The sequence below is a fragment of the Anomalospiza imberbis genome, chromosome 1 (assembly GCF_031753505.1).
Source record: "Anomalospiza imberbis isolate Cuckoo-Finch-1a 21T00152 chromosome 1, ASM3175350v1, whole genome shotgun sequence".
Lineage (NCBI taxonomy): Eukaryota > Metazoa > Chordata > Aves > Passeriformes > Viduidae > Anomalospiza > Anomalospiza imberbis.
In genome coordinates, this window is record NC_089681.1 from 144,233,885 (window position 1) to 144,247,493 (window position 13,609).

A 13,609-nucleotide genomic window follows, 5' to 3' on the forward strand; every position below is an offset into this window, starting at 1 on the left:
AGCAATTCTGAAAGTGATAGGGAAACATTTTCCAGGCAGGGTTGAACACTGACTTTGCAGACAGCTACTGTGTTACACTTCCGAGCAGGAAAGATATTGAGAAGTTGGGCGCATTTCCCAACACAGAAGTTGGCTAAGATGCCTCAAAAATCCCTTTTCCCTTGGTAACCAAGGCACAAGAATTAATGCATTAGTGTTTTTTTTTTTTTTCAGTTCATGTCCATGTCTGGCTTCTATCCACTTTCATTAAGTACTTGTGGTTTGCTGGTTCAGAGACTGATGGGGTAAACTAATTGCAGCAGTCTTTCAGCATAGGAGGACTGTGTGCAAGCTTTGTATCACATTACACCAGAAAACGAATGGAATAGTTTCATCCTGGCTTCTAATGAACATCTGTTGGTATCAAACAGCCATGGCCACACAGAAAAAAAAAATGGTAAGATGCTCTTGACAGACCTAGTGCTAAAATAGTTTTCAGGTATTAAGGGCCAAAGAGGCACTGAGAAAAAAAACATAAGGTGGGAAATGTGGAGAAATGTCAACTGAACTAGAGTCTGTTTCAGTATCCTGCCTCCAGCAGTAGCATATAAATTCATATATTTATATATTTTAAATTAATTTAATACTCATTAAAGATAGTAGTTCAAACTCTGTGCCCTTTCAATCCTTGGACACTTACTTAAGCAGCAAAGAAGTCTCAAGTCCTCATTTTCTTCATGTCAAACATTCCATAGGTGTAAAAAGTATGTTTCAAAAATAATACACAGCATGTTGTAAGACACTATTTTAAGAAGATTAAATTGCTTCTTGCTATAATTTCCAATGCTATACCTGAAAAGATGAAGAAGTAATTCCCACACTGATTATTCAGGAGAATTACAACGTGATTTTTCCCAAGACACCAAGGTGAATGGCATAGTGAGCTGCCATAAACTGCTCATTAGTTCATGTCAATTTTGGCAGTGCCACAGTATCCCTGAAATAGTTACTTGTGGTATAAACACTTAAGGGGAAAAAATGCAACACCTATTATCACAGGTTAAATCAGTACTTCACAGGACATCTATGTACAGTTCTCCAGCACTAATAAATTGATCATACTCAAGTTTGGACACACATTCAGCAAAAATTACTACCTACAGCTCAAAACTAACTTGCAGAACAGGACATAAACAAAAGGTAAAACTATGAGACAAGCTAAAAGATAAGGGATTCAAATGCCACAGGAGTCACAGATGAACACCAACTGCACAGTACCTGCAGCAAGTATCCACAGACGCATCTTCGAGGAGTTTGATAGACCAAGTCCTTAATCATTTATAAAGCTTCAAAGACTAAAAAAAGTACCAATCCATTTGAAACAAAACTGACTTGAAAGTAACTGGTTTTTTCGAATCAGGATTCAAGGCTGGGCAGGGAGATGGTGACCACTGTAAAGAGATTTGCCTTTGAAACATCAAAGGAATAAGCCTATGATAGGATTCTTCAACAGTATTTCTACTCCTTTTCAGGCTGAAGTAGCTGTCTACTAAGAGCTCTTATACAAGGTATTTTATTCACATGAAAATTTTGTAACAATTTACAGGAGGTTTGAGTCTATTTTAGAGAATACTGATACACTTGATGCATTTCAAGACTAACTCAAACCAAAAAGATGTTTAAAAAGTGTATTTCTATGATCTGCAGTTAGGAAGAGTGTCCCTGGTGCTGACAATTAGAAATGTGTGAGCTTTATCCTGCCATAAAATTAGAGAGCAAAAATGCCAGTCTGCACTAAAACATGACAGCACACCATTAAAATTACGAGAACCTAAGTGTGCATATCATGCATTTCCAGACATGGCATTTTTAGCTTCCAGGCATCACATTTTCAACAACAGAATCCCAATAAACTTTGCACCTATGTGACTGTATTCTCCAATGTGTAAAGCCCCTCATGTATCTGGAAATGTATTCAGCCAAGAAGGAGCAGGACATCATCAAGAACACAAAGTCAATCTGATCTTTTATCCTTCCTATTATCCTGAAAGAAATGATGCTGGAAATGAATCACATACTTTTGCTGCCAACCACCAGTCTCTGCCTACTGGGGCTTCAAGTAGATGAATTAAAGGAAGAGTTTTTAAAAGCAAGTTTGGAACAGCACTTCCTACACTGGAATTTCTATCTACCATTTGCCTGCAGTGACTGCTTTAAAATCCACCTTAATATGCAAATACCATTGAAGATGTTAGAATTATGCTCATTTATCTACAAAAAGCTCCTAATTTCCAACACATTTTCATACTTTCCTTATGTGTGTGTTTACTTTCATGTAACATTAATTGTACTGCTACAGATTAAGACTGAGATGGCCATTACTCTCAGTCACTGCAGGAGACTCAGCTTCCAATATATGCTCTCTAATCAAGAAGATGAAATTCCTACAATGACTTAAAAGATCATATTTAATAGTATGCTGCACACCTATTAGCAGAAAAATTCAGTAGTCTTGCCAAGGACTCTTTCAGCAAAATGAATGGCACGAAGGGATTTCATATGAAGCAGCTGCCATTGATACAGAGAGCAAGAATGTCCTTGCTGAATGCAGGTTTTAACACCATTCAACAATCGCTCACTCACTCTCCAGGGCTGCTCAGTGTAAGAGAACACCTGAACTTTTACAAGTCAAGAAATGAATGTGCACATAGTCAGCAGATGTAAGATCTAAAAACACCCACAAACACCCTCCCCTTTACAAATCCAATACTGAAGATCTCCCAACCTGCAGGAGGTACACAACTTTCTGGAAATGAGGTTGTGCATGAAGACTGAAAAACAGACTGTGAACAAGATCAAGCAAGAGACCTGCAACAGCTACAGTGCCACAGACAGTGGTAAAGCTGGCAAGAGCCTGAAGCTGCCCAGTAATGTGAAAAAAACTTCTTCAGACAGAAGGAAGAAAATACACTGGGATACTTCTGACATTAGGCAAAAGTACAAACCCTCACTAGCCATTCCCAGTATTATGATCACATTTGCTTACCTAGACAGAAAAGATCTGGTACTGTTTTACAGGGACAGAGAAAAGGCATCTAGAATAGTCTAAAAGCAATTTTTACTTCTTATTAAACAGTAACTTACTTTGGTAGTGCTAGAAAAATGCACAGAAGATACAAATCCAGAAGTAAAAGGATCTTTTGGAGTGTTTCCAGATAATCTGTCCTGATGCATAATTTTGTGGGAAGCACCACAGGGAAAAGCAAAATAAGCTCTCTGACACAGCTACTACAAAGCCATCTGTGAGAAGCACAACAGACCTCCTTCCATACACTGGCAATATTCTACCCTGCCAAATTCCTGCTTTTCATTGGTCAAATCAATGAAGCAAAGACAGCACTAGCTTGGAGTTCTGCTGATGTGAAGGGGGGAAAATACAGAAAATCTAATATTTAATATGTATAAATACTTATGTATTTCTTTAGTCTGTCTTGTCCCAATATAATCAGAAATCAGAGCAATGCTGGTGTCTCTTTTTTTAACCCTCTTTGGGATTAAACACTTCCCAAATAAGCAGTAACATGAACAGATTTCCTGAGAGCTACCCTAAGAAGCGTAGCCCAACTATTTGTGTTAGAGAAAAAACATATTTGCAAATCAAAACAATTACAGATGTGATTCTGTAAAAGGAGAATTGAGGGCATGTATCTTGTCAAGAAAGGACAGTAACTGGTATCTTTCACAGAGAAATTACATTGCAAGGAGTGCCTCAGTACCCTCTCACCGAAAGAGGTAGACAGTCCTGGGAAATTTACAAATTGTAGTACTTTCTTAGTTTTGAAAACTGTTATTTATTTTTTAAAAAGCACATTCTCTTTTCAGTTTCCATTTTTACTGCTTTTCTCAGGCTTTACATTAAAATAGTAAACATGATAAAAGCTGAAAAGGCTTTGCTTGCTCAGATGGCCACAGTCCAACAACATTATGTCTTACTTCAGGCAAAACATTTGTTTCAAGCTTCAAGGAAAAAAAAAAAACAAAACAGCAGCCTGAAGCACATTTCCATGAAGTGATAAACAAACAAATTGTTCCATCTCTGGCAAAGAATGAGCTGAGTCATGCCTGCATGGCTGGGAAGGTGCTCAGAAAGCTCACCTTGTACAGGCGTCACTACTGTCCCCTTGAAATGTGGGTTTATGTGTATGTTCTTCGGTTGCTGAGGTGTCACTGGAGGGGGAGTCATCATTATTCGAGGTGTTTCTATCTGAGGGGGCATATGTAGCCCTGGAGGAGGAGAAGAATGATGCTGATGCTGTAAAGGAAGCAGAGATTGTAACTGTTGCTGCTGCTGCTGTTGTTGCTGCTGCTGTTGCTGTTGTTGTTGTTGTTGCTGCTGCTGCTGTTGCTGCTGGAACAGACTCATAACAGGTTGTTGGTGTGTTGGAATTAACCTCTGTGAGTGAGTCTAAAGTCAGACAAAAGAACAGAGTCACTAGGCTTTAAAGTTAAAATATCCTGACATAAATGAGCACAAAACCAAGACATCTCTGAAGAACAATTAAGGCCAATTATGAACAGAGAAACTTCTTTTCCCTATAATCAACTGGAACCACTAAAAACCATCAGCACAGGAAAGCAAAGAAGCAAAAACATTCATATGAAGAAGAAGACAGCAAAGAGCAAAGAAGCATAGGGAATGCAGACATTCACTCATTTTTAACAGTGAAACTGACTAGTTTCATATATAGTCAGGGTTCTCCATATGTCAGTGTTATTAACTGCAATAAGGTTTATGTGAGTATCACTACAAATCTGAGTCCTAGTACCAAAACAAATCCACTACCTTTTGATACATGTATACAAGAGGCTCTCTGAGATAACAGACCTATCAACAAAAGTCAAAATAGAAATTCAGATATCAGTGCAGCACAAATTCAAATACTCTTCAATATCAGTGCAGCACACCTATCCATACTGCTTGAAGAAAAAACTCATTTGAAGATACCTTTCAAAGGTATCCTTCCGAACACAGAAGAAAGTCTCTTGGTGCTCAGCTCTCAAAAACAAATGGCCAAAATCTGTGCTAATAAAAAAAAAAATACTGTCTCTTTTCAGAGACATTCTTCTGCCTCTCAAGTCACAGTTACTAGATTTCAGTCCTAGACCAGTAACTTCCAAGTGGCAGAGCAAGAAGAGACCAGAAGAGGCAACCTTTTAGCAACAAAGGGGTGACAGACTGTTTCTTGTTTCTTTCAGCAGCCTATACATAAAGCAAAGCAGCTACACAGTATGCACAAGAAGACACTGTGATGAGCACAAAAATATTTACATTTAAAATCCAAATAGCCTGCAATGACTGCAGCAAAACAGAAAAAAAAATTATTCAACCTTCACTCCTTAAAAAAGCATGGAATTTACTACTGCAGAGCTCTGAAGCACTGAGATAGCCACCGACTCCTGCCAGTGACCAGCACCTACTTACTGCTGTTGGAAAAAATCACCTTTGCTTAACACAGATGACCTTGTCCTGCAAAGATATACAAAGACTTTGTTCTACAATCTCAGCTTCCAGTATATTTTATGACAGTGAACAAAAATAAGTGTTGACCTCTTGATCACTTGCTGGACATGGTTTTGGTTTTTGTAAGGTTTTTTTTTAAGGAAAAAGTAAAGTCTTAGTATTGTGATACAAAGCACAGCAGAGAAACAGAAAGCAGTAACAAAGATAAATTTCACTTGAAATCCCAAAATAATAACTTTATCTATTAGTGAAGTGCTGATTACTGTCCTAGGGTTTTATTTACCTCCATAGTAGCATAGCTTATATGCAAATAGATTTTTTGAAGAGGTATCAGCAAAAATACTACCTTGACAGAACCGAACAAGTGTTTTACAGAATCATATTTTTTAAACTACATTATTATAAATAACAGGGAACTGAACATGTTTTCATGTTGCATGTAGACTTTTCAGAGAAATTCAGTTTCTCCTCCATCCTCATGCAAACCAGAAGGTAAGTCTGACTGTGATTCATCAGTCAAAATGCACTTTTCATTTGGAGGTCTTGAGATTGCTCAAGGTGAAGCCAGTAACAGGACTAAGCACATACTTTACAATCATCACATCACACAAAGCTCATACTGCCTAAGAGTGCCCTGAAAGAGCAGAAGGTCTACACTGGAATATATATTCCACCTTTGCAAAGATTCATGATTTAAAATGCATTTTTCCACAGCTTTCTGCAAGGATGCTCAGATAACACTAAGGATTGAAAGGTACCATTGATGGCTGGTTTGGCAGCAGTGCAGGCCTGTGATCCTTCATTCTTCCCCTATCATTATTGTCTCTCCTTTGTTCTCCCATTCCGTGGCACATAACTGAGCCTCCTCTTCTCCCTCCTCTCCTGGAGCCGTATCGCCCCTGCTTAAGCTGCCTTTCCCTCTCTTCAAATTCACGTAATGCTGCTTGGGCTTCTGCAGAAAGCTCTGTTGAGAGAAAAATGGGGAAAATTATTTTAGCTTTGTGCTGAAAAGGTGGAAAACACAATGACAAATAAAACAGTGCCAGAACTACAGAAGAATCCCTGCAACTAACATAAAATTTGCAGGCATTTGATCTCCTTTAGGTGGCATGTTAACATTTTGTTAAAAACATTTTAAAAAGGAAAAAGGACAGATACTTGTGTCTTTTGCACAGGCAAAAAGCAGCAGATAAATTAAACAAAAATGAACAAAAATGTTTGGTTGTTTTTTTTTGAAGATGGTAATGAATCTGCCTTCTGCTCTAAGAGGAGGCTGTGGCTCCTCTCAAAGTTTTGTTATCTTTAACATCTCACTTATCTGCAGGTATCAGGCAAGACAATGAATCTGTAATAAACTTTACAGTAAAGGATCTGTTGAGTCTTCCATATAAAGAAATTTTATGCACTAGACTCCTCTGCACATTGGCCTATTCCAAAGGAGGACTTTATGCTTGCTGAAGTGTTTCTAGTATGTAACTCCTTAATTTTTGTTTTATTATATGTAGTTTACAAACCAGCGATACTTCACAAGTGGTAATTCCACTGAAGAGAGAGCACACATTAAAATCAGTGCTCAGCTCAAGTCAAACACATGGCTGCTGATAACACCCACCCAACTCACATCACAGGTAAGCACCAGAGACCACGTGGTACTCGGCAAAGACGACAAATTTGCTTGAAGCCTTGGACAATGCTGACAACATTAAGTAAGAAATGATGCAGTAATAGGCTCAGGTAATGAAATCACTTTAAAATACAGAAAAGGTCAACAACAGACTTCAGGAAACATACCATGAAAGTATAAGCAGAACCACTCACCAGCTTTCAGTCACTTACAAGAGGTAATAAATTTTAACTCAGACATGCACCTGAATCTTTTGCCTCAAACATGCAGCTGAATCTTTTGCCATGTGCTAGTCAGATCCTTTGTTACCACTAATATTGATTTCTGCCTCTAACAAGGCAAAATTAAACTACTAAAAGCAAACACACTCCTGACAAATAAAAGCATATTTTGAATTAATATGGTATTTACTTGTCAATACTACATACAGTGGCCATAATATCTGAATATCAGAATTAAAGTAATTAGTGTCTGGCAGGAGACATTACTACTATGTCTCCACACCACTAGATAACGTCTCCCAAGAATACATAACTAAATCAATTAGAAAATTCTTACAATTTCTTGTGAGTCTAAAGGCCAAAGCTACTTAAACCACCACCATCTTACATCTTCATAAATAATCTCCATTAGTCTTTGAAGTGGAGGATTGACAGAAGGGCAGAAAAGGGTGAGCACTGAGCATTCCCTCTGCGGCAGTTGTTCTTACTTGCCTACAAAAACTACCTGCATGACTGAGCTGCAATGACTATAGATTTGCATGTCCCAGTTTTCAGAAGTATTCAGCACCTCCACAAAGCAGGAGCTTTCCAATTTTTAAAACTTTTGAACTTGCTGATGGCCTGTAAGACCACAGCAAAATGACAGACTTCTAAAAGCCCAAGTTTCCTGTGTCATTTTTGCATGTTGGTGATGAGACAAGTTTCTCTACCTCCTTTTTTCTCAACTCTTGACACCACAACTGAACGGCATAAAGCCTTAACAAATACTCTAATGAAATGCTACCTTTGCCCTCAAGGCACCTGCACAGCAGAGCCCAAGACAATCAGGCTTTATCAGGAAAATCTTACAGAATGCTTAGAATGAGGGCAGGTACCACAGTCCCTCAAGTCTTAGGTATAAAATGCACATTTCTGACAAAAACTAAGAGAAATGTACTCTTGCCCAAAGCAATCAAAAGCATTAGATGCAAGTAAAACAACTGCCACAGCCATCTCTGGCTGCCAGGGATCAAAAAAGATGGTTAGGTGGGAAAAAACTGAGCTCTGATTTCAAGTCTTCTTCCTCTCCACCACCTGAAGCAAGTTGTGCTTCTCCAGAAACCCACAAACACGGAAGGGCCAATGTGGGCTTTGACCTGACCTGCCTGGAAGACAGACCCCTACTTCCCATCTATCCATGGGGGAAAACAGTGCCACCATGTTGCAAAAGAGTAACTCTCTTTCCCTTATCCAGAAATTATCCAAGCCCTGCAGGGCATCCTGAGCATTCTGCTGCTCGGACAGTTGTTTTGCTTTCTCTGGAATAGGACAGGCAGGGCAATTTTTCTGACATCTTCCACACTACAATTCTGAATTCAGCAGGGCTGTAGTCTGGAAAATAAAGTTTGGTCATTGCAACAAGTACCTACCACTGATGGTCAAGTAAGATAAAAAGCAAGTTCCTATTAAATAGCTTAGAAATCATATGTGTGGAAAGCAATTTTTAATGAACCTGGGAACAGAGCTAGGCTTCTTAGAAAGCAAGACTATGGCCAAGTCTCTCAGCCTCTTAAGCACACATTGAAGGACACTGAATAAAAACAACTCTGAAAGAAAGAGTGGGCTGCTCCAAAGAAAATTACCTCAGAGCACTGTGCTGATTAAGCTTGGGGAAGGGATGACAGCATCCATGCAGTCAAGTCTGTCAATCACAGATGCGCAGAATCACTCTTTAAAATACATAAATTGTTTTCCTCCTCATTTTACACAAAATTTCTCAGATTTTTAAGGCCATGTCCTTAAAGGCACAGTCCACACACTCAGTTTTTCAGCCAGAGTAGGGACCAACTTTGGAAAAAAATCCGAAGCAAAACCACACACAAATTCAAATTCATACTACATCTATGACCACAGAAGTACAATATAAGCACCGTATTTTAAAATTAAGAAGATTACATCAATATCAAGCATACTTCCTCTACAACATGCCACTGAGGACAACTGTCCTACCTGTGAAGAATTTTGCCTAGACACATAAGTGCAGGTTCAGAGCCTTCTTGCTAACTTTAAGACTGATGCCATGAGCACCTCGAAGTGCTGCATGTAGCTACACATCACCAAACAGAAAAATACAGTAAGCTCTATTGTGGGGGGAGGGGGGGCTGCATATTGAATTTGAGAGCAGTGTCCCACACACAGAGATCAAGCAGAGGAGAAGGCATGGGAGATGGTTTTGCAAGGAGGGAAGCAACAGAAACAGTCCTTGCTTCCCTGAAAGCAACCTCAGACTGCTCAAGAAAAGATGTGATGAGCAGAGGAAGAAGATATTCTCTTTCCTCCCTGGGCTCTTCCAAAGCACAGCCAGGTATTCACATGAATACAGCTTCTCCCTGGCTAAGAACTCGTGCACAACTACAAACATATTCATTTTCATATATTTGCAGCATGTTGTTATTTCTCCTCATCATCCAGATCTGCAAACCAATTATACTCCGTGCTTCCAGACACAGAGCAACTGGACAAATTTAAAACACTCACTTTAAGTTCCCAGCCCTGCCTGAAATCTCAGACATGAGGCATCACACTGAACATAAGCCAACTAAGCAGGCCATAACAAGAAGCACTGCCACATCCAACTGACTTTTGCTAGCAATTTGCAATTGGTTCTGTCTAAATCTAAGGGTTTGGGTTGTGTATTTTCGTAAGATACAAAGGGAATACTTTCGTTTAGTAACACCAAAGATATTTTTCCTCTTCACATTCCTTAACAGGTAACTATGTCCAGAGAATAATGCAATTCCCACTCTGAGAAGGGTTCACCTACAGGCACTGAAAAAAGATATGTACTTCCTATCAAAGGTGACAAACTTGGTATTGCTAGAAATCAATTGCAGAGCTGTCCTACAATACCTCTCTTCTGAACTTTGAAAATCCATTCTTTACATTATCTTGGATGAAGAAATGTTTAGGAAAGGTCTTAGCCACATTACTGAGAACACTGTATTTTTACATCTTTTCTACCAGCACACACTTGGTCTCATCTTGACTGTACAGTTCTCACACACACAGTTAATGCAGTGAATCAGCAATTATTTTTCTAGTGTCTCTAAGTGTCAAGATTAATTTCACTATTGCTGGTAATAAAATGGTTTCAAATGACATCTTTAATCAGTAAGTAAGAATGCACTCCTCCAATAGAGACAAGCTGTCACAAAAGGTCACCAAAATGTGACAGGATGGAAATTACGTTTGTAACTTCAACTGAAATGTTAATTCCTCTTTAAGTGTTTTCTGAACTATGTTCATATTTTAGAGTAAGGAGATGTAGGTCTGCAATGAAATTTCATTTTTAAACCATAGCAGCTGCAAAAATTTGCTCTATATTCTTAAAAGGAAGCAGATTATTTATATGCAAACAGAATTTTTTGTGGTTTAACCTTCTACCACATGGTCAGTTATCTAGTCTCTATCAGCAAATTATTAAGAAAAACTAGTGTGACTAGAAATCATTTCACAACAGTAATACTGTGTTTTTGCCAAACAGTTTAAAAACCTCTTCACAGAATCATCCACATGTGCACTTATCTTTTCCTTGTATCTCAGAGCTACATCTCAGATCACTTAGAATTACATTTAAAAGTCTAATTCAAATCACTGTTCCTTTAATAGTCAAGCTCCACTACAGGTTTTCTCCTTATTGGCTGGTCTTGTTTTTATATTAAACTAAAGAATAAATCCACAGATACCTGAAAAAAAAATGCAACTGTCCTTTATCTTGCAATTATGTGCAGTAATTTGGTTATTCCAGTGCACTCTTGTTTTTAAAATATTCTGTTTTGTCAAGCCAACACCTTTTGTATAAACAAGATACAGTCTGTTTGTGCCTTGTAGAAATAAGGTCTTATGATTGCAAACATATTTGGAATGCACCTCAGCTAAAACATCCTTTGCCTTTTACTATCACTCATTACAGCTCTGCAAAACAATCCATTGCCACAAAACCTCACCCAATGTTTCTGGAATGTTTCTCCTTTCTCTTGTCACATCTGAGAGCCTGATGATCGTTCCTTCTTTCCGTTCAGTTTTGAAACGTAATCGTCCAGACTCTTCATCATCATCCTCCTCTTCATCAGACTCTTCTTTTGTTTCTTCTTGAAGTTCCAGAGACCCAATAGCTGCCTAAAGGACAAAAACCAGAGGACATGCAGCCTCAAAAAACCAAGTCTCTTGTAAACAGTATCAAAAGCAAAACTTTCTTTAAAAGCCCCTTTCTACAAATTTTGTTGCTATTATACATTGTGCTCATATATATTTCAGTGAACATTTAAGAGCTGGTGATTTTTTAAATAAAAATATATGTACTACATAATAAATAATAAATAAAATATATTTAGAAAACAAATTTGCTGTAATATTTAAGGAAATACTGAAACTCCAGTTAGAACCTCCCTCCATCTGATTAGTAGGTACTTCTGCACACAGATTTTTACCACTGAATTGACTATGGTGCAAACCTTGGCTACTACCAGATTCAAATAATAGGAACAGTAAAATCCTATTTTTTTTTTAATCGTTTAACTCTCAGTACCATGCTGTTAAAAAAACCCAACCAACAACAAACATAACCTAGTATCTCAATCCCATTCCTCCAGGTATGTATGCCTTTACTTTGCTCCTCAAATACTTCCCAGTTTCAATTCAGTAATTAATGGGGAGAAAAAGAATAGGATTGGATAAATTTGAAAATACTAAATTTGTATTCTGGATGCTATTGGAATGCTAATGGAATTTACTTTCCAGTTCTCTCTAAAACAGAGAACATTTATTTAAATAAAACAGTGCTCCAAATGAAAATGGATCCCTCTCCTTCAGATTAATAGAAACTTTAAAAAAATTTCCTTTTCCTATGTAGGCCTGATGAAAATGTCCAGTGTTACACAAATTATACTGGATTTCTACAGCTGAAAATTAGAAGTGTTCTAATATCGTGTGATTCTCCATAAAAATTTTTTGTTACTGGGTATTTGATTATTTCTTGTACAAGCCAACTTGTTCATTTCTTAGAGCCTGTTAAATAAAAATGCACATGCATTTTAATTCTATGCAAAGCCACTAAATACATGATAAATTTTATGCTGCTTGAGGACAGTTAAAAAATGAGCCAAATCTAACATGCAAAAATGGTTTAATCTTCTAATTAACCAGATCAGTGCAGAAATTTATATGAGAAAGGCACAGCAAGTGTGACAGTCAGGTGGACAGATATTAAATCACAAATCAAGAAAGAATTAATGGCATAATTGTGCAAGAGATTGCAAATTTCCCTATCCAGCAGCCTAACTTCATCCATAACCAAAGGAAAAAAAGTGTGAAGCAAGCTCAGAGACAGGGTGATCTGGCAAAACAGTTTCTGCTTTAAAAAAGACAGCACTACTCCAGCTTTGGTCTGGTAAATAAATGATCTGTATACTTAGTTACAGGGCATTAATGGGCTACTGATCCCAAGTTGTGTTTTATCCATTCCAGACAAACTTTTAAGCACTCCATTTCCTGTCCTCACAAAACTTCTTTAAGATATAGCTAAAAGAACAGTCAAATTATACAAAAGGCTTTCAGGTTACAAATATATTTATTTTGGTGTAACAACTTTATCATATTCAAAAAAAGCAGGAGAAAAAAAAAAAAAAAACAGGGAAAGCAGGAGAAAAAAAAAACACCTTCAACAAGACTGAAAGAAATCCAAACCTCAAAAGCAAACCCAACGGAGCACAACTGGTCTAATTAACATATCCACATATAATCAAAATACCTTTGAGGGCAAGGAGGTGATACTAGTGGAACAGAGGAGGGATGTTAGCAAGGAAAGAGATGCTAACATGGTTTAATGAAAACAAACAACACTGAGAGAAAGACAGGGCTGGCATTTTACTTTGAAAAAAAGGACTCCCAAAAGAGCAAGGAGTAGCAATATCTCTATCAAATCTTGTTTTTATAAATACCATAAACCCTATAATTTTACTGTCTCACTGCTTCTTTTTAGAAACTTTTCCTTCAGGATCAGGATTTGGAAGTCAGAACTGGAGCAGCTGCTTCACAAGACATTCTCACACTACACTGAGCCTCCTATTTTACCTATTCTAAAGCACAAATCCCAGACACACCCACTCTCTACATCCACAGCCCTTAAAGGCTACATTGAAGTTCTGGTTTTTATTAATCAAAGACTGGTCTCAGTCATGTAATCTCATCTCTGAGTGCTAAACTTAATCGTGCAAGGCTCTATGT

The 13,609-nt window shown here is 37.8% G+C and overlaps 1 protein-coding gene across 5 annotated transcripts in view; it reads right to left on the reverse strand.

Moving 5' to 3' along the window:
• RBM33 (RNA binding motif protein 33) overlaps window positions 1-13,609 on the reverse strand; it is a 98,839-nt gene that overhangs the window by 58,145 nt on the left and 27,085 nt on the right. For 4 of the 5 annotated variants that reach the window (XM_068174602.1, XM_068174594.1, XM_068174616.1 and 1 more), the window contains exons 7-9: window positions 11,332-11,503; window positions 6,259-6,464; window positions 4,135-4,444 (exon numbers count right to left, since the gene is read on the reverse strand). In XM_068174602.1, coding sequence (XP_068030703.1) covers window positions 4,135-4,444; window positions 6,259-6,464; window positions 11,332-11,503 — 688 coding nt within the window. The remainder of the gene's footprint in view (window positions 1-4,134; window positions 4,445-6,258; window positions 6,465-11,331; window positions 11,504-13,609) is intronic. The other variant, XM_068174609.1, reaches the window with a different exon arrangement.